Raw genomic sequence first — 22,025 nt, forward strand, 5'->3', positions numbered from 1 at the left:
AACTTGTTTATCTCAACTCTGCCAGTTTTCAGGGAGCTTCCTGGTTTATGGTGTGATAGGGAAGGAGCCAAGAGGCTTTCTGTGGCTCAGACTCTCCTAAAAACTTGCCTATATGTACCTTTGTGCTGAAGATTCATGCCCTTGGAGCTCAAAGCAGAGACCTCTTTCTTCCAGCCCCTCTTTGATATGGGGAACACTCATGCTGGTGGAAGACTAACTGTGTAACGCTGCATCCCTCTCAGCCACCTTAATTTTAAGTATGCTGGAGTGCCTGTTCTAAAGGTTTTCTTGCTCTGTTATTACCATCTCTTCTAAAATTTCTTTTATTATTTTTAATTTTCGTTAATTTGGCTTTAATTTCTTTTCTGGCATTTCTTTTTCTTTGCCCTTTCCCTGTCTCTCTGCTTGGCTATGGAAAAGATCACCTAGCTTCTGGCCATGTAATAATTAGTCCTCTATTTTTTTTTTTTTTAATCTAATCTTATTTATTCTCTTTATTTTTTTATGTTTGCTGGGGAAATGTTTTTTTCTCGAGAATGACTTCAAATGATTATTTTGTCACAGTAAGAGCTTATGTTTTTTGGAAAGGGTTATGCCTAAACAAATATTTAATTTGTTGACGATTCAAGTTCTGTTTTTCAGAAGACACAGCCAAAACACAAACCAAAGAAACCCTCTAAAAACCCTGAAACCAAGAACAGGAAGTATGTCTCTTGAGATAGGTCAGCTAGAACTCCAGACACCTTTTCAGATCCAAGGCTTATCACAGGCAGGTTATCTCAAGGGTAACTTCTGCCCTGCCTTGCAGACTGCCAATGCATGCAGAGCCAAACTACGTCATGGTGAAATATCAGAACTGCCTAATTAAATCTCCTGTTAAAGAATGGTATCTGTTAGTTTATTCTGTTTCTTGGATTAAACTGCAAGATTTCCCGGTTCTAAGAAGCCTCCAAAGAGACTCATTAGAGAATTTTTTTCCTGGGATTTGGCACTGGCACTTAACAAAGAAGTCTTCAAGAGAGGAAATTACACTGGAAAACACTGTCCCTTTCTGCCTTGGAGACTCCAGTCTGCTCTTCAGACACATCAGTGTTCAGAGTCCCATTCTGGGCCTTTTGAGGCTTAGGATCACTTGAAGCTTTACGAGGGTTCTCCTTTCATGTCTTGCTTCCAGTCTTGAAGCCAGTTTTTGCATTTGCACTTGTTTCATTCGGAGCCAAAGTCTGGATCTTGGAAGTGCAGATCCTGTTAACTCTGTTTTGTCTATCAGTAAAAGCTGCATGTTCTTCCCCAGGCAGTGTTTAAGAGGACATATCCATCTCAGTGCTTCTAAAGGGATTTATTTCAAATATCCCTTTTCTCCAGCCCAGGTAATCTGCCTTGTTATTCCACTCTCAGATAGTCTTTCTTCAGATGGTGACACCTAGGCCGTGAAATTTTAGGAAAGACATTTAACCCCTCTGGCAACAGTCAGATGCTTCACAGTTACCATATGGCAGCTGTCATGGGTTATAACTCTATCTCTAGGTAGGCTCCAGGTTCATTTGAACATCTATTCAGTATCTCTTTCTTCATTCCTGGTGTTGTCATCAGGCTTTCCTTCCTAGATTTCCCTTTAGGTAGGCTGTTATTTTCCCAGCCTTCATCTAAGGCACTCATCAATGACTCCAGATTCTTTGTACCTCTGCCGAAAAAGATCAGCACTCTTATCTCGTCAGCTCCTATCACTGTCCTTTAATGCTCCAGGAATTACCTCTGATGTAGTGATTTGCCATTCTGCAGCACCAGGAGACCTTCAGCGTGTCAGTTCCAATCAGTGGGACCTTAGAACAAGAGTTTGTTCTTTGCACTTCCACTTTACATCAGGTTAGAAAGTGTTTATCAGGTATTCCCTGCTGATCTGGACTTCAGCTATCACTGCCTGTAATCCTTGCTATGATAACTACGGATCTGGACATCTGTGCTACCCCCATAATGACACAGGGCTTGAAAAGGAAGAGTTATTCTGGGGAAATGTGTTTATTCCTACACTTCTCTCCAAATGGGAACTGTCAGCCACCAGCCTACAATGACTAGGCTGTAGACATATGGAATTATGTCTGTACTTGAGAGCCTTTTCTCGTGGTGTGTTTTCCCATCAAGTGATTTGGGGTGGTGGGGAAAGAGGTGAGAAGGGTGAGTGAAGGTGATGATAAAGGCTGAGGCTCAACTTTCTCTGGGTTATATGGACATTTCTACTATAAGGAAACCCTGTTGTCAGTCCTCTGGACTTTTGAATGTAGACAGATGCCAGTAGGAAGTCTCCCAATTAAATTTAAATGGTGGTCTTTCTTTTCTTTTATTTTTTTTTCTCCTCTTTTCCCCTCCACTGTGTTAAGAGAGGTTCTGGTGACTTAAAAAGAGAACAGGTTTTTTTTTTTTAATTTAGGAGTTTACCAGCCTGACTCGTTCCTGAATGGCTGCTGTAGAAAAAATCCTTCCCCCATACTTTATAGTCAAGTGAGGCAACTCATTGCTGAATTAATTGCTGCTAGACTAAATATACTACTTGCTGTGCCTGTGGTCTTGAGAACTGCCTTCTGATTTCAGAAGGCACTTTTGCATTATCAAAGTGACAATATATTTAGCTTCTGTTATTCCAGACTGAGTGTGTACCCTTCTCAGACCTAGCTGTGGAGTACCCTGTCAGTCTTCCTCCTTTCCAACTCTTCCCTTTCTAATGATGGCAGGGACCCCCTCAGTGTTTGCCAAGGAATAGTGTTTCAACTTCCACTGCTGCCCTGAACAGTTGTAATTCATTATTCTCTTTGCTGTGATGGCTCTTTCTCATGACCTAATAACCCAGGATCATTAGTCATCTGATCACAGAGTATTTATTTTACCTCAGAATGATACAAGACCTGTTCAGGAAATGACCATACCTTCTGATTCTGTTGCATTCAACGTGCTTACCTTTGGGTGCTTCATCCCAATATATCTCCACAGTCATTCCGCTTCATGCAGTGATCAGTGGAAATCCATAATGATGTCCTCAGAATGATGAGCGTGGACTCGTACAACTGAAAAATATCACCCCAATCACGTCAGTTGTTTTGTGTCAGTGCTAGTCTTTAATGAAGGGACTTTGCAGACGTGTTTCTGATCAGGATGCTTGATTTTTCTTTGGTCTGTTTCCTCTGAAAACTGCAAGGTAAGCCTGGGATGTAGCTTTAAGAAGTCTTTTTTCCCCAACAAGGTTGAGACTATTTGGAAGTCCCAGACCAAAAAGCCATATAATATTGCTTTTTCTTTCATATTACTCTCATGGAACTTGTCTCATCCAGCATGACACTGGATTGCTTTAGTGTAAAGTAACCATTTTCATCCCTGGTTTGTGAGGTCTGGGATTGTAAGGATACCTCTAGCTGAAAGTACTCATACAGGAGGATCTCTTCGGACACATGGACCAAATTCAGTCATCAGAATTTCTCCTTGTCTGTCATCCCACATCCTGATTTTCTTCAATGTTCTGTGATTTTGTGACCTTTCTGTTAGCCACTTGCACTGACCCCAGCCTCTCCCCACATCTTTATCTGTGTGGACTTCCTGTAATTGCTGCTATAAGAATAATGTTTTTATGGATTGTTTCTCATCTGCTGAGTTTCCACTGACACAACTGCCCTATGCAGGACTATCATTTTAATCAGCAGATGAAGCCAGGAGATCTGACTTTCACTTCAAGCAGGAGATCAAGGTTGTAACACCAGAGGACAGCTGTAAGTAGATGTGATCTTACCACAGGCCACTTCTGAGTCAGACTGTTTCTCAAGCCATGGTGTGGATGTTCCCATTTGGGATATTATCAGGACAGCTGTTTATAGCACTGTCTTACAGGAGCTTCTCTTACTAATCAAGCACTGCAAACTCAAGAATATATCTAGAAATAGTGTATCACTCATCACTAGAGTTATGTAGTTCTGTTTTGTCAAGTGATTCTTGACTCCTACTCCAAGCAGTTGTGCTTCTGGGAGGACCTGTTCTTGGGAATCACCCATGGTGGAAATTAACTCATGAACCATCATTGAAAGGGGACAGAGAAGTTTCTTGTGAGTAATTACCTTCCTGAGAGATGGATTGCATTCTTATTTTTAACTATCTCAAACCATCCCCCCTCTGCTCTCTTTTGTTTCCCTTTTGAGTTGCTGTGAGAAAAAACTGAAAATCGTGTATTTGGCTTTACTTTTCTCATGGCTGTATAAGGGGCAGGATCTGAATGTACCCTGCACATACAGCAAAAGCAGAATTTTCTGGTTTTAGGTGCTTTTGGTTTCAACTGATAGAGACAAGCAAATACCTAATGAATACTGACACAGGCAAGACATTTCAACAAGCCATTATTACTGGTAATCTGTTGAAGTTTTGATGGAAAAAAAATCCCAAGCAGTGTTTGCTGGACAGTATTTCTTATTTTTCATGCATAGTTATTTCTGAGTATTAAAACAGCACTGAAATTAATTTTCACATGAAAATAACTCAAGACTAATGAAGAAATTCCCGATCCAGTTGCACAAAAGCTAACGTTTGGCTCTTGAGAATGCTTTTCATAGTACTCAGTAATTAGAAAGGGAAATTCCCTGCTGGTATGGAGCTACCATTTTGTTCCCTGTTCCCTGCATTGTTGCTGGGGGTAGGGTTATTATGCAATCTCTGGCAAGCTCATCCTACCAGACTCCTTACTAATTTGTAGGCTGTAGGTGTAAATTGAAAAGCCTTCCTCCTGCTTCTGTTTACTTCACAGATTGAACTGGGCTCCAATTATTCTCTTCTGTGTGAACTGAGGCGCTGTTGTTGCTCTTGCCTCTTTTTTTCTCCTTGTGGGTGGGCACAGCTCATTTGAACCTGCTTTCCTTTTCAAAAGAAACATTTGAAAGAATGAGTGTGTAAGAAGTAGCTTTAGTACTTACTGTTCTATAACTTTAATGATTATGTATCTCAATACAGTCAGTACTGGAGTAGAGGTTTCTTAGGGCATTGCCAGTGTTCATTCATTATTTGTCAGCCACACATCAGAGTTTTGTTCTCTTGGAGCTCATTTAATGTTTGTGGGTTTTTTTTATTTTTTTTCTTCCTAATTTCACTTGTATGGGTAAAGCTGACTCTGCCTGTATGGGAAACTTAATTATACCTGATATTGCTCAGTTTAGCCTGCTTTTCACAAACTTATTTTAGTTAACCTACTGCTTTTTAAAGATGAAGAAAAGGGAGAAGGGGAGAGGGGACGTAAAGTAGCAAACGAATAATGATAGTGGAGAAATATTTTACACTGCAATCTCTCTCGAGCAATAGGTCACTTTCATAGGGAAATTAATTACCTATTTAATACCATTGAGTGAAGAATGCCTTTCTGGAAGCTTTAGGGAGATATTTTAAATGGTTGCTAAGGCGGCAGTTTGCCCCTTATTGCTGTCCTTTCACTCTGGCCCTTCTTTACATGATAGTGGGAATCCCAGATGTAGGAATACAGCAAAAACCTCCCATTAGTAAATCACCCCCCCACACTAATCCTTCCTGTTAAGAAAATCTGTCCACACATTGTGATAAATCCCAGATTAAGATAATAATAAGTGTTTTCTGTATTGGCTGCATGCATAGGACCAGTGGGTTTTTTGAGTGTTCAGAGTTTCTTGGCTTCCTTCAGATTCTTTCAGTAACCTAGTTTCATTGTCCAGAAAGGTTATACAAAGTGCTTGTATGTATTAAATTGGGTTATGATATATTTAGACACCGGGATTATATAATGGCCTTAGTTTAAATACTGTATGTTCCAAACAAGAATTTGGAAGTTTTTCTTAGACACTGTGTAAGATTTCCCTAAAGGGTGAAAAAACCCTGTGTGCCACCTTCTCCAAACTCTCTGTATATTCATCTGTTTCCTTTCTTGTAGTCCATCTGATGCTCCTTTGATTACATTACTTGAAAATTGCATTAAACCCACATTATAAACGACCAGCTTTGTATGTGGTGCAGATGTTTTGCAACTGCCAGCTTTCACAGGAAGAACACTGTGTACGTCACAATTGTGTTCTTGGGTTTCTAAATCCCCTTGCCCTCCAACTGCTCACTGTGAGAGAGATTGGGTATTTCTTCTTGGGAGCAACAGACCTGATAGAACCTGTGTGAATGCTGGTCCTGGCCCATTTCTGTTCATATTTTTACTTCTATACGTGTGATGTACACTAAAAACTTAGTTAAGCCAGAGCCAAATAAGGAAAACTTGCATAAATGCGGAAAGGAACATTACAAAATTAAAACCATGATAAAAATATAAAGGCAAGATCAAATACTGAACTCATTGCTGTTAAGATACTTGATTCTTGATTTGTACCTCTTGAATTTTGAGAAATCATGGCTAAATTTTTTTTCCAGTTGAATTTTCTGAATCTTGCCCTAATGATTTTCTGTTGCCAGTGCTCCACATTTGCATTTACATTTATGGATATAATACAGCTTTCAAATGTGCTTTTACATTGTCTTTCTGATGAAGACTTCAAAGTTTTTTGTGTAAATTAAATTCCGTAAACGTTTTTTTCTAGAATGTGAATTTGTCTTATCCGCTTTACACAAGAGTAAATGTTGAAGGAACTTGCTCAAGATCACATATCACATTTGAGGCACTGCTAAACTTCAGGGGTTCTGTTCTTCCCATGTAGTCTTTGCCCAGGAATGTTTAGATAGTCATCAGTCTTCTTGCATGTAAATACTGTCCATGCATAAAATAACAAATGTTTGTAAAATGTGTAACATTCCAGCCATGGGTGTAAAATGTGACACAGAGATTTTAAAACATGGGAACACAGTCTAATTCTATCTACCTGGGGGGAACCCTAAAAACAATTCCAGTAACAAACTGTTGTGCTGGTGTGTATCAAGGAGATAAGCAAATCTTTCCTACTAAAGGATTAAAGTGACAAAACCCCTCCAAATATTCTCTTAGCACTCTGGGCTTAGTCACTTAAACAAATAGATGTGTTTGGAGTCATACTATGTTTTAGTTCTTCCTGTTGCTGGCACAGAATCAGAAACAGCAACATTTACATGTAGTTTGGATTACTAAACTGGATGATGGTGTAATTCCTACTGTGCTCTGTATAATAGGGAAGTGTTGTGGGTTTTTTTTAAGTGAAAATAAGTAATTACCATCTCATCTATTAAATATGATTTATGGTCTTTAATTTTGATATTTAATTACATAGTTCATATTCTGGAGATTAGCTACCATTTACAAAGTGTTGGTATCTCCTGCAAATTAGTTTTTCCTTTCTATGTAGTTGAATTTCTGACTTTTTTTAACCATTTTTTTTAATCCTTTTTTGCTAGAGTTGTTTTGCAGTTGCATACTTTATAGAATTGTTTTCTCTAGTACTTGTGCAAAATTTGTACAATTACTCTTCAAAAGATAAAAAAAAAAAAAGCACAGAGAAATAACAGATGGAGAATACTGGCTTGGAGCTGTATGCATCTTTCCATTGAAATTTATTGACAGTAGTTCAGAACAATATTGAAACTCTCAGATGTCTCTGAACAAACACTGGTGTGGCTGGTTATCCATAACTACTGAGGTGGATTTCCTACAGCAACAAAATTTGGTTCTAGGAGTGAAGGATGGCATGAAACTCCTCATGAGTACGAGCTGACCTGCAGGGCAATATTAGGTTTCTGCAGTGAAAATATGACTTATTTCTAGTGCTTCTATGCTCATGTTCTGCAAATGCTTGGATTGGCAGGTTAGACTATTTATGTCACTTATGCTGAAATTCTCGGATAAAAACTTTCTCAGTTATATCCTTCAGATTCTCTCAGATTCAGGGGGGACCAAGAAGAAAGGAACAGCTGTTTTTATTCCTACATACCAGCCCTTCACTGGTTGGAGAAGGTGGTATTGTCTGGACTCAGATTTGGTGCTGCACTTTAGAAGTGTTTCAGAGAGAAGTAAAATGAAAAAAAAAAAGTCATGTGACTGAAAAAAGCATTTTTTTCCAGGTTGGAAAAACTACCTGTAGCAGATTAAGTGTAGTAAAAAAAAAGACAAGGAGGTGCAAAGACACATTTTGTAATACATATGAAAAATGAAAAACAGGAATTCATTGACTGTGTACTTCATAAAGTCACAGAGCAGTGTAGGCTGGAAGGGACCTTGAAACATCAACTGTCCAACAGTTCATAGGAAAGGGAGCCTGGATTAGATTATCTAGAACCTTGCCTAACTACTTCTTGAAAATCTCCAGGGATGGGTTTTTTCCACATTCCTATGGAGGTTGTTCAACTGATTGATTGTTCTCATTGTAAAGAATTTTTTTTTCATAGAATCATAGGATATGCTGAGTTGGAAGGGACCCCCCCCCAAAGAAAATGTCCTTACCACCCTCTTGGTCTGTGATTACTTATATTGAATTTCTACTCACCGTAATAAAACTTCAAATAAAACAACTTTAGTGTCTTGAAAACCATATCCATAGGAATCAAATCCCTTTGAGACTGAGACAGATTTGGGGCTTTTTTCTAAAGGGTTTTGTGTTGCCATATATGATAAGTGTACTGTTTTAGTGGGAAAGTCCATTCACAGCCACAAAATGGACACACATAAAGAAAACTTTCCTTTCAAAACAAGACATGCCAAAGCGTCAGGAGATGAAAACTTAGCCTGATGCTTATATAAAGGGTTGCTCTGAAATCTGCTTGCAGCTTTAGCTGTTCTGTGCCAGTGCAGTAAACATTGGATTTTTATTTCGGCATGCTGATGGAGGCAGGACATGTTCCACTTTCTTCCCCAGACAGACTCCTGATTGCTCCTCCTGCACTGGACCAGGGCAGACCTGTTTGAAGAGACCCCCACCAAGCTTTTGAAAAGAAATCTGGTCTGCCCACAAGACTCTTCTTTTTCCCAGACTATGGCACTCTGCTGTCTGAGTGCAGCGTATCTTTCTGAAGCGGAATCCTCTCACAGTGAAGGGGAGAAAGCATAACTTTTTGGTTTCTTGGAAATTCTTGGCAAGCAGGTTTAATTTGCTGGAAGGGTACTCAAAGTAATGTGAAATTAGGCTTTAGAGAAAGCCTTGGACAGAGCAGCAGGCAGGGGAATTGTTCATGAATAGACTGTGTAGTCTGTGATGTCCTCTAAGTAAGGAAAGAATTTGAGAATCTGTGCATTAGTAGATCATCAGCACATCAAAACTAAGGGGAGCCATAGCCTGGATTATTCTCTCTTCACTCAGTCTAACGTTCAGACACGCACTCACATGCACACAAATTATGTGGTGGCTTTATAACTGCTCACAACTACTGTCAGTGCTGCCAGAAACCCTTCCTGACTTCCTGCAGCTCTTCTGCACGAGCAGTATTCCTGATCTGACAGCGGATGTAAATTGTTAAGCGAAAGATTTGAGAGTTTTGGGGGTTTTTTAAGGAGGTAAATGCCTTCTTAAGTTTATCTGCATAAAGCCTGTGGTTCCAGATCACCAGTATTTTTGCTGTAACTGTGGTTTTAGCAGTGGATTAAGTCTCTCAGAAACAGATTATGTTCTGTACACAGTCATCTGAAGGCTGACTGAGAATTTTGTGTGGAATCCTCTTGCGTTAGGCTGGGATGTATATTTTGGCACTGAGAGGCTCACGAGGAACATGAGTAGCACGTGTGCCAGAGCTGCTGATGCTTCAAAGCACCAAGCAGGACAATAATGCTATTAAAAATATGTATTTTCTGTAATCCCTAAATCCCTTCTTAAGTGAGGTAGCTATTCTTGGCACTATAGTCATAATACTGAGTAGTGTAATATTTTCTGAAATGAAGGTTAAATGAAAAGCCTGGACGAACTAAGGCACTGAGAAGTGCTGATCTGGTAAAATGTGCAGACTCATATTTTACTATGTATTTCGAATGACCTTCATCAGTTCTGGTGTACCCAAGAGCAGAAGAGTCACTTCCTTTGCCCTTGACTACTCAATGCTATGATGTTGTATTGCAGAAAATGTCACCTCTAACAATAACATTATTATTGATTGCATTAGTAAAGAAGCCCAATCCAGGCTTAAGCCCAAATGTTGCACTCTGTACTCACGAAACTGTAATTAGAAAGGGTTCCTTTGGCTGGCAATTAAAGCAAATAAAGCTCTGACAAGTGGAAAAGAGAGAATGGTCGAGAAGAAGGCAGGCTGTTATCATCACTCTGCAGGGAGCACCTGACACAGGAAGGTGCCTTCAGTGGAAGAGCTGTGTATGTTTTTTGACCAGCCACTATAAAATTTCCTCCTTATCAGATGTCTTATGTGTCTCCTCAAATTTAACATTCCTTTTTCTTCCACCGACTTGGCTCGCAGCTGTGTTCTTATCTGGGATTTCGTTCCTGAAATAAAAATGGCAGTTCCTGAGTTTTAAATTGAACGGACAAAGAACCTGGAGTTCCTTGCCACGGAAATGTAAATGAGAAGTGCCCGTGTGGGCAGAAGATAAGGTCCACCATAAGATCTTCTCTGTGAGTCCACAGCAAACATTTCCCTGGCACTCACGTTACTTTTGCATTGCTCATTATGGTGCTCAAGACCTTGGGAATGCACAATTGTGGCAACAGTACAAGAATAATGATAATCTTATCAAAAAATAATGATGTAATGAGCCTCAAATGGAAGACACACCTCAGCAGTATCATTTAGGCTTTACAAAACCACTGAAATACAATAATTAGTAACTAATGACTGTCACCGAATCCATGTGGTTTGCTCTCATATCAAGGTGAGATTTTCCAAGCTGCTCTTAGTTAAGATTTCTGGAACTGATGATAAGAATAGTGGATTTAGGATTAGATTATGGTTTCTCTCAAGTATTGTTTCATTGTGAACGTGAGTGTCAGGTTTTTTGTCATTTAAAATTCTTAACTCTGTGAGTGCTTAAAGCTGATTTTCAGGGTGAACAGAAATTCTGAACCAGGGAATTTAAAATATGTTATTGACTGGACTTGAATGGTGAGTAGAGGTTCTTTCTAATATCTATTAGACAGTAAAGGAACATTCTGTCAAGCATTTATAGATGGTATTTTTGTGCAAAGAATTATGTGCATTGACAGAAGCAAAGACACATGGGCTCAGGCAAGTAAAGGAGTTGCTGCAGAAATTGAATCAAATCCTTGTGCTGGTATGAAAAGTTTCGCATAGTTTTGATAAATTAAGAATGTTCTGACAAGATTTTAATTTGCATTTAGCAAAAATGAAAATGCTGAGTTTTGCTCGTAGTCCTTCAACTTTCCACACACGTGTCCATAACTATAATTCTGATTTATCCTGGATTCAGTCCTGCCAGATACTGAGTACTCTGCATCTGACTTCTTAATGGCCTTAAATTGTAGGTTTAATGTCAGACCTGGAAGTTGGTTTGGGTGCATATTTATAAATCTTTGGTTTGTGCTGAGACAGAAAGAATCTGAATGAATTCTTTATTATAGGGATTTGAAAAATGTGTGTGTGTGACATATATATTGTTAGAGTTTGGTTTTTGGGCATGTGTTTTTGCATTCAGGAGTGACCCACAGTGTCAATCAGGGATTATGTGTGTGAATATATATATATATATAGGGACAAATTTGTAAGAAATAAATGTAGAAGGAATTCTGTTGTTTAATTGAGCATTTTAAGAAATCCAAAGTTAGCACTCTTAGAACTGATGCAGATCTCAGTCCAGCACTAGCAAAGCTGTACTAGAAGGAATTCCTAATGTTTAAGGGAAATGTTTTGTTCTTCTGCCTCTACAGAAACACAAGTATATTGACCCTTTTAATGGAGTATAATGGTTTTCACAATTTTTTGGTTAGTAGAACTTTTCATCCAGATATAATTTCCAGTCAGAGGTAGAAATCCATCATGAGTGGCAAAAGGACTTGAACATGGGTGAGGGAAGAAGGTTCAAGTGTCTGAGTCATTAGAACAAAGACTGTAGGAGGGAGTTTTGTAGCCCTAAAATGTGCTTCTCCATGCAGCAACAGTCTGTTTCAGGACAGATTTCACTCAGTCTCTTCCTCTTGAATCCCTCTGCTTTGTAAAACTATTTAAACACTTCCCTAGAACACCAGGGAAGAGGCTGGCTTTATATCTTGGGGAGGGGGGTGGAGGGAGGGAGTCATCAAAATAAACAGAGCAGAGATTTGAAGACACATCAGGGCTTTCATTACCTGACTGTCAGGGCAGTTTTTCCCCTTGGTTCAGTATATACATGAGGTAGAAGAGTTCAGAAAAGAAACTGGCTGAAGGCTGCTCATTTTGTGAAACCTCACACTTACAGTGAACTGCCTGATTCAGAACGGATTTGTGAACCTACATCTTCCCTATCAGAAGCAGAGTCTTCCATGCTGGTCCCAGGGCACGCTCTAAATACAATGTCTCTCAGCTTTTACAAGATAAATAAGTAAATAAGGTTTGTCTTCTGATCCCAGTGTGCAGCCAGATGAAAGTGCTAATTTTTTTATTGTTTTTTTCCCTAAGAAAGGTAAATTTTTAGCACCGTTTAAATTTCCTTTTAAATTAATTGTCTCACAATCCCCGGGAACACTGAAAAAGTACTCTTGTGTAAAAGATGCAATTGTCAAACTGCAGCTCTGCCAGATTTGTTTTTGTTCTGCTTCCTGGGTTCTGTGGGCATCAAGCTGGGAGATCTTTGGCTGTTCCTTCTACACAGTGGGCCATCTCAACTTTATGACTTCCATGAATTTCCCTGGCTTAAATTGGACTCGATTCTCCAAGCTACTTTTCCATTTAATTTGGGCTCTTGGCACATCACAGAGCAGGCTAAAAATCTGGAATATCGTATCTCATCTCCTCCCAGAGAACTTCCCTTTATGGAGGCTGAGACCCATCTGAGGTCTGACAAGCTGTTAAGGGCAATAAGTGTGTTTTCATAGAGGATTTAATGCGTTGTTTTGGAAAAGGATCTCAGTGTCTATGTCCCTACTTTCCAAGTGAGGGACAGACCACACTGAAGTGATTTGAGGGAGGTTGCTCAGCAATGCAAGTCACGTCTCACTTCCAGCCAAGTGTTGTATCCACATTGCCTTGCTTTGTGTTGCTTTCCTTTATGAGGCTGCAAAAGCATTTATTTCTTTACACAACCTCCCAGTGCCTTTTGTCTGTCCAGAAAGTCAGATTAAAATGTGCTCCTTAGTATCAGGTAGTTAATTGATTTATGTATAACTAGGTGAGATGGTGGGAAATACATTTAGCAGATGACAGAAGTTTTCTCTCTTTCCAAAAAAAATATGTGTATGACTTGAATTAAAGGTCCTAACTGTACAGACTGCACAAGAAATACACAAAACCCTTAAACTTGTACTGCTTTCAGGTGATTGTTATCTAAAAATTATTGATTGTGAGATTGATTTCTGTACGATATCCTATTCAGCAAGTGATGTTTCTCCCAGGCTAAAGCACTTGAGAAATCATCTATCAAAAGTTATTTTTTCCTCTCTGAAAATTTTTCGCTAGATTGAAATAGCGCCCATTTTTTTGCCAGATAAATGATGTTCATACTGAGCTAATTTGACAACAGAACAGTGATTATAAATTATCTCTCTGTAGAAGTACTCCACAATAAATTCTGCATTTATCTTTATTTATTATTTGGTTACAGTCTTATCTGATATGAGTGTGTTAGTTTTGTAATCTTGGAAGAACTGTTTGCACTCTGATCTCTCCATTACAAGGAAGAGAGAAATGAGAAATCCATGAGAGCCACTGAGAACCATAAGTGGCTGTGCTCCTTTTTTTTATTTATTTTTCAATATTGGACCTTATTTTCTTTGGCTGCTATTTTGGGTTGGCCCTGGCTCACGTGTAGGGAACTGGCTAGAGGACTGCTCTGATTAATGCTGACTCTGTTCCCAGGGGACCAGCTAAGGATCATCACAGCAGAGCCTTGATCTTTGTCCCCATCATCCTCACCAGTTATTAGTCTGGTTTAGGGCTGCAGCGGGACAGTTCTGCTTCCTAATCCTTGGGACAGAGTTTTGGAAGTAAAATTTTTTCATTTTCATTTCACAGTCATAAAATTTACCCTTTTTTCATCTACTGTTTCAGGCTTCATAATTTAAATTATATTTGGACCATAAAAAAACCCTCTCTCATTTCATAGAAAAGCAAATTCATTCCTTCAGCTACTGCCTGAATATAATGGAAAAAACCCTATAACCACAAAGCATAGAGCCTGACCTCAGTAAATTTACTCTAGATTTAGGTGTAACTTGATTAAACTGGACATCAAAGCCAGCCAAAAGTCCTGTTTCTTTGAAACTGAACTTTTCAATCTTTCCCAGAATCCTCATGCACCATTTCGAATGTTGTAAAAGGAGCTGTGCAGGCTGGACACAAAGCAGTGAGAATAAAGTTAAGCCTTTTGTCATGCAAAGCACAGACTGGCTCGTTGCTTTTGTGCAGAACATCACACCAAGTTCCTTTACACAATTTACTCGCTCTGCTGTCCCTGATGCTGTGGCTGATTTGTATGCTCTGATGCTCATGCCAGGGCACTCTCTTTGGCAAGAGCCAGCTGGTGCACTCTGAATCTTTCTGTGCCAAGGTGTGAAAAGCAAGTTCAGTCTTCAAAATAATTCCCTGTTCCTGATGCGTGTTGTTGGATAGTATTGGATGCATCGAGAAACCAGAATATTTGAAGGGATTTCAGAAGATGATGCTGTTTACAAAGATGTTGTCCTTTCCCTGCTGGAAATTAGTGTTTGCAAACTGCTTTTTAAACATGGAATGAGAGAATTTTCCTTATTCAAAGTGGCTAGTTTTAAAAGAAAAGTTATTGATGGAACCCGATGAGATTTATAGCTCTGAGAATAATTACAACTTTCCGTGTCTAATATAACTTCTCTGTTATATTACCTGGGAAAAGCTGGATAATCTGTCAAAAAAAAAACCCTAGTAATATAATCTGATAAAGTAGCTTGAATCAATTTGCCATACTGTTTTCACAGAGGTGTTAATGTTGAAGTCAAGGAGAAAACTTCATAGAAAATGAAGATTACACTTACTTAGGTGAAACTTTCTCAATTCACAGCAAGCCATGTTCAATCACCTCTTGAGTGTCATGGACAGCATTTACTTAGCTGGCCATTTTCAATTTACAAGCATAAGCTTTCAGTGTAAGCTTTATAATTCAGGATGTTGTAGCTGATTAAGTTAATTAAGAATAGTTCCAAAGCAAGAAAAATATGCAACGTAGCGTTTAGGTATAATATAGTTCTTAGGTTTGTTTAGACTGAAAAGGGACATGGAAGGAGATTCTCAATAGCAAAAATTTTTGGGACACTTTAATGCATCAGATTGCCATATAGGATTATCTCAGTAGCTTTTTTTCCTTTTGATCATCCAACACAGCCTTTTTTGCAATGAAAACACTGGTGTCCAGCTGGACAGAATTAAAATACCTTCCTTTAGAACATCTCACACACAAACATTGGCTTTGGTGTTTGTTTTTGCGTTTTGTTGTGGGTTTGGGGGTTTGTTTGGTTTGGGATTTTTTTTTATTTTATTTCTTGGAAGATGATTTATAAATCCCTTGTTTTTTTCCTCTTCTTTCCCTAATGTACTTCAAAGAACTGATCTGAGTGCCTAGCATCATACTTTGTGGAACTGGAAGGGTCCTTTCCCTTCCCCTCCCTCTCCCCTCATGGTTCCTACTGCCTTGTGACTGGGATGGAAAACAAATAGTATGTGGACAGGTAGATGGAGAAGCACAGAAATGGTGCTGATGCTACTTTCACAGAACTCACCATCATGTCATCTAGTGCATTTCATCTTTACTTGATAAAGTCTGTTCTGATGGTAATGATTGCAGAACTTAATTTGATTTTTAATTGCAGCATCGTGGGACATCTACCTAAAGTTTGTGCTGGAAGTTACCAGAATGCAGTGACAGTCTCAGGGTGTGTGTTAGCAATGCCTTTCTTCCACAGATCTGCACTGTTCTCAGTGTTCCAAGGAGTGGCTGGCTATCAGGCAGCTCCAGCCTTCTGGTGCATTGCTAGAGGTGGCAAATCTTACTGAGAGCCCAGGGGTACTCAGTGATTCCATCTGACTTTCTATCATAGTCTGCAGCAAGGCTGATTACTGACACTGCGTAAAAAAGTCCCACTTCTGATTCTTCTCATTCTGAGCACAGAATCTGAAGGAAATAATGTGTCCTTTAGTCAAAGACTGTGGTCATGTGAAGCATATCTTTGAGGTGAGTTTTTTAAACTGACTTTGCACATCATTAATTTTACGTTCCATATAATAATAATCGTTGCTCTGGATTAATCCGTAAAGGCCAAATATTATTCCTGCTATGTAGACCCAGTGTTCTTTTTATAATTGGAAAGTTTCCTCAAGGAGGAGAAGACAGTTTTGCAACATTCTGGAAGTCACACTTTGTATTAGCTCTTCCAAAGAGGAGAAATGACAAAGTCACTTATCTTGTGAACTTTGGGTTGGCTTCTTTCTTTTTTTCTTTTTTTTTTTTTTTAAATTCAGTTGTTCCAGTAGAGTGCAGCTGTTTCAGTGGGTGGAAAGTGATGATGTGTCCACAGAACAAGAAATGGTGCTGAAGATCCTAGCCAGTAGTTTTAACTAAGGAAGTGGACACAAGCCAATAGAGGATTTATGTAACTTCATCTCCTTTTGTACTTGATACTAATCCCTTTCATTGTGACAAATATAGTTTTGGGTTTTTTAATTTTTTTTTTTAAATACTGATATAAATTTAACATTAGAGTGGTTAACTACCCTGTTTATTTGACTAACAGTTTATAGAAATCAGAAACAGATAGCAAGCTCTTTCCCTCAGCATGAAATGTTCCAATTCTGACAAAACCACTTGTTCCTCTGTTTAACAACTCAGCAGTTATCCAGTCCTGCTTTTCAGGAACACCCAAAACTTGTCCTCAACCTCATCAATGTTTGGAATATGCAAAGAATGCAAGACTGAGCCTGGAGCTGGTAAATTTTCCCTTGTAATATCCTTACTTTTATGTGTGAGGATTTACCCAGGTTCAGCCAAATTTTACTTGCTGTGATACTCGATCAGATCCCGGTTAACTCCAAGGATCTTACTCAGGATTTACAAGGAATAAATTGGTCCAATAACGCTACAACAATAATGGGCAAAAACCCCCTCCACAAGAAAGTCTGGATAGAATATTAAAACCCAATGTCATTGCATCTGTGGATTGGAAGGAATTAATCACATAGAGATCCCCCCCCCTCTGAGGCCTCAGATTCTTTGGCTAATTGTTTATTTTTTTGTTTTTAGGGTTTGTGTCCAAATTATGTGGGTAATTTGCTGGCCCATTCCTGAAAATGTAAGGCTTCCCATTACAGATAACCTGGGGTTTAGAAGCTGTAATTTTGCAAATGCTGCACTTTAATCTGTGTGCCTTTCCCCTGCCAATTCTTTCCTTCACGCCTGTGGTCTGACTTGACTCCAGAAGAAAAAGCAGGATTGTATTATGTATCTCTTTTTTTTCCCCCTACAGTTGGCCAGGATACTATTGCTTTTCTCCTGTGTTGCATGTGAGTGGAATAATAGCAACCACCACCTTAAAATATGTTTGTTAATCCTGCTGTATCAATCAGGAACCCTTTCTTATTGCTCCTAAGAACTTTATATAAAGAATTGAACCTCCATGGATATGGAAAAACCCCACAAAAATCGTCTTCCTAGCAGATGCATTTGAGATAGTTTTATATTTATCTGAAATGCCAGAATCTGGACAGTTCTGAGTTTTCTACTGTATCATAAAATAGCTTTAATCGTCTCAAATCAACTGACATTTGAGCCTTTCCAACTAATTTAGGAGAGCTGTACTGTATTCTGTCAACACCAGGAGTCTTTATTAAGAAAGCTTCAGTCTAATTTTTCTTCAAAGGAACACTTTTTGGAAGACATTATTTTATGGTCAGGTTTTTCCAGTAGACACTTATTGCACAAGTCTTCTGCTTTGATGGTTAGTGATGCAGGAAATCGTGATGCAGCCTTGAGGCCCAGCCATTTCCTGTTCTCCCAGGATTATGTTCTAAAAATCCAACCAGAACTTTTAAATTACTTCATTAGAGGCATCTGTATTCCTGGAGAAAATTCCTTATGTGCTGAGTGGCAGGAATTAGGTGGGCAAAGGAAATACAAAATATGTCTGTGTTTCCATGTTCATTTGTTGCAGCTGGAAAGGGGCCTGGATGTGCTCCAACCCAGTGACTATCTAGAATTCAAACAGATATTCCAGGTTCTGCTTCTGCAGTAGTCAGAAATTTGACTTGTAATGACCACTCACAGTTGTTACAACTCCTTCCTTAAGTGTGAGTTATTGGGTTTGGGTTTGTTGTTTGGGGGGTGAAAATCAGGGTTGATTCACCTGGAGATAAGAATTTACTGAACATGCAAATGCATCACAGATGAGTCTGCGGTGATGACTGCTGGAGGAATGATCTTTAGTGATATAAAAGTAGCTAAGTTCTCATTAACTGAAGGCAGCAACTCAAGAGAGCATGGCTTTGTTTCATTTGGGCTTCTCAAGAAACCTTCCTTGATGCAGTGTGTGTCAGGCAAGAGCTAAACTAGATCTGGAAAATTTTCCTTGGTCATTGTTGAATAGCTTGTGCCTGATGAGTTGTATTTATGCATACCTGACATTATCTAACCTTGACCTGAATTGAACATATTTTAAAAGTTTTTTAGAGGGAATGTGAGTTATACTGCAGCAGCATCTTGCATCTGATAAGAGAATATGGAGCTAGTGTAACTTCTACAGTAGGTTGCAAGATTTCTGTTTTTCCAGAAAAGCTCTCCTTTTTAAGAATTTTCTGATGACCTTCTAAGAGCCTTCTCTGTGGGAATTATCACACTTTTGTGTAATGTGCAGTAGTATTTTATTGCATATGAGGTGGTATAAAATCACCCATTCTTCTCTCAGAGCTTCCACTAAAACTGGTTTCTGAATGAGAATGAATTACTCTGAGATATGGATAAAAGGTCAATTGATACAGTCCTGAAATAGTTGAGGCAACCTTTCTGAGAGATAAGTAGACAGTTTTATTTCTTTATTTTACTGTTGCAGGAATGAGGCAGACTGAGTAAACACAGTCGATGGCCGAGACAGAATTGTAGATTAGGGATTTCTTGATGCTCAAGTTAAATGCATTAAATCGCATCCAGTGGAAGTAGAAACTGTGCAGTCAGCTTAAGCCTGCACTAGATCCCATGCTTCCCACAGCTTCATGTTAATTAAACTCCAGCAAATGTGCACATTGTGTTTGGTTACGCAGATTCTGCGGAGCGTTAAAAAACTCGAAGAATATTAATGGCTTAAAATTTAAAACTCATTAACTGTTGCCCTATTGACCAGCTGAATAGAGCTTCTCAGCACTCCTCTGGGCCACTGCCACTTGACTCTGCCATGGAAATATAGAAATGTTTGTTGGCTTGGCTAAAAATGTTTGGGACTCCTGGTAGTGTCATCGGGTAAGATAGAGAGCATGCCTGCTCACTAAAGCAGATCTGCTGCAACTACAGATATTGTCAATATTTTAAAATGTAAAGTATAATTTTTTTTGTCCAAATGCTTGTTTAAACTTATGCTGACTGCCTGAAGATTTTTTTTTTCTGATTATTATTTGGTAGAAGTGTGTGTGTGTTATTAGAACCAGATTTCTGTAAAAGCAACTTCAGAGTTGAATCATGTGGTAAATTGATAAATACAGCTTCTTTCTCAAAATGGTATCTCAGTGCCTGAATCTTGACCCAGTGCAGTGTGAACTGCAGCTTCATTGAATGAAGGGGGACCAGTGAGCAAGTTTGAAGAGGAATTTTGCAATATCACAGGATTGCCTGTTTCCAAATAAAGCTTAGCAGTTTCTGATGAAAATCCTTTGAGATCTGACGAACAGAAGGCTCAAAGTACAATCCATGAAGCACATATGTAGTGAGAAAGCTATTTTGTCCTGACACCTTTGAGTAAAATCCTTGGAACACCAGTTCCAAATCAGCCTCTCTGGTTTCTGACTCAAACTTTTTTGTTGAACATCAATCAATCAAAAAAGCAAAAGTGTCTGCAGTTTGGGCTAAATAATGGACTCTGAATTATAAATTATTATGATCCACATATCACCTCTTTTGACCTGGACAGTCTTTTGATACCTTAAGAATAGTATTGTTTAAACAAATGTTGGTTTAAAAAGCAAGCAAAAAAAAATGAACAGAAAGCCCTTCTTCTCTAGCATGTTCAATCTGTCCTAACCAGCTGATTGCCATAGTATTAAAAAAAACCAACAACTTGGAATTATAAATATTTTAGTCTTTTTACTTTATTAATATTTACAGGAAGCTCCAGTAATCAGGATCAACATAAAGGGTTATTTGCAGCCATGCTCAGAAAGGTCTGGATTCTCTTTACCTAGAACTGAATTATTGTTCTGCCTTTATTTTGCGAGCCTTTTGTTTTCAATTCAGCGAGCAATCTGCATGTTATAAATAAATTTACTGAAGTACTGCTGAGCTAAGCAGAGAATATTATAAATATTCCACTCGAAGAAAACATGAACTGACAAAACATACTCGAGAGGCACTGGCTATGTATCTCCTTATCTTTTCATAATCATCTTCTCTTGCAATTTCCCTAGATCATAGATGAGGAAGAGACACAGTTCATGAGCAATTGTCCTGTTGCTGTGACTGAGAGCACACCTCGGAGGAGGACACGCATTCAGGTGTTTTGGACGGCTCCTCCTACAGGGACAGGCTGTGTGATTCTGAAGTAAGTACTTTAAGGCATATTGAAACTAACAGTTAAAATGAAATTCAGTTAATAAGTCTAATATTTACTGGATTGAGACACGCTGGGTCAAGTTTAGTTGTACTTGCACAGTGAAACGTTAGCAATTTAAAGCCTAAATATTCAGAAGTTACTCCAAGCCTTCAGTAAGCATTGAATCAGAAACCCTAATTGAACTTGTTAGGCTCTCAGCCATTCTTTTCACGTAAGAATCAAAAAAAAAAAAAAAAAAAAAAAAAAAAAAAAAAAAAAAAAAAAAAAAAAAAAAAAAAAAAAAAAAATCTTAATTTTTACGATCAAAACTGCATCCGTCTGGCTGAGACTCAGGCGAAAAACATGATCTTAGCTGAGATGAAAAACAGGAACGTTCTGTAGAGTCAGGATTTTCTGAATGGACCTTAATCAGTAAAAACAGATCTGTTTGTTTAGAGGTGAATGTTTTTGTTTTAGAGCCAGTGATCATTTACTGATGTTTTAGTTCACACTAGCATGTGTATTCATGCCTTTTAAGCAGTGGACATACGTAACACCACGCAGGTGAACTTTGCTTTGGGTGCATTCATTTGTCTGCAGGACCATGAAGAGTGCCAGATAAACATTACCCTGCCTCTTAAGAGTTGGCTTGCTGGATTTAATAGGACAGATTGGTCAAATATGCATGGACAATCGGGATTTCTTTGCTTGCTTTGAATCCACGTGCGGGAGGAGCCTTTGAAATTGCCAAGATTTGCCCTGCAGCAGACCAAAGAATTTCAAAGGCTCTTATCAGGACTGGGATGCCTTTAAGTGACACAAAACTTTAGGCTTTTAAGGGAGGGCTGTCACAAAGGTTCTGCTGAAGACAGCCCAGGCCATTCAGAAAAATGTGTTATTAAATTATTGATTTCTGAACGGGTTGGGAAATTGCCACCAGCAAAAACGGCCCATGGCTGCTTTTCCTCTCTCCCTGTGCTTCACTTGTCTGCTGATGGGCACAAAAGAAAGACACCTTCCTCTTCCACATCTGTGAGGGTGATCTAGTCCCAGCTCTTACACTGGCTGTGGAACAGTCTCGAATCTTTTGCAGTTTTACTTGCTGCCTCTCACTTTCAGTGAAACGATTTTGTTTAAAAATCACCTGGTTTAATCTGCACGAAAGCAGTTCAGGAATACACTTCCAGCCTTTTCTTAAGCTCAGCACAGGCAAGTTTGCATCAGGCTCTG

At 38.9% G+C, this 22,025-nt stretch overlaps 1 protein-coding gene across 1 annotated transcript in view; it reads left to right on the forward strand.

Annotated features, from left to right (window-relative positions):
* LOC114071108 (spondin-1-like) overlaps positions 1-20,804 on the forward strand; it is a gene marked incomplete at its 3' end in the record, with an annotated part of 34,775 nt that extends 13,971 nt beyond the window's left edge. The window contains exon 3 of the mRNA XM_027908799.1: positions 20,671-20,804. Within this exon, the coding sequence (XP_027764600.1) occupies positions 20,671-20,804 (134 nt within the window). The remainder of the gene's footprint in view (positions 1-20,670) is intronic.
* Positions 20,805-22,025: the final 1,221 nt, after the last annotated feature.

This window comes from Empidonax traillii, unplaced genomic scaffold, assembly GCF_003031625.1.
Source record: "Empidonax traillii isolate 1590-97213 ecotype Southwest subspecies unplaced genomic scaffold, ASM303162v1 scaffold1846:size100009, whole genome shotgun sequence".
Lineage (NCBI taxonomy): Eukaryota > Metazoa > Chordata > Aves > Passeriformes > Tyrannidae > Empidonax > Empidonax traillii.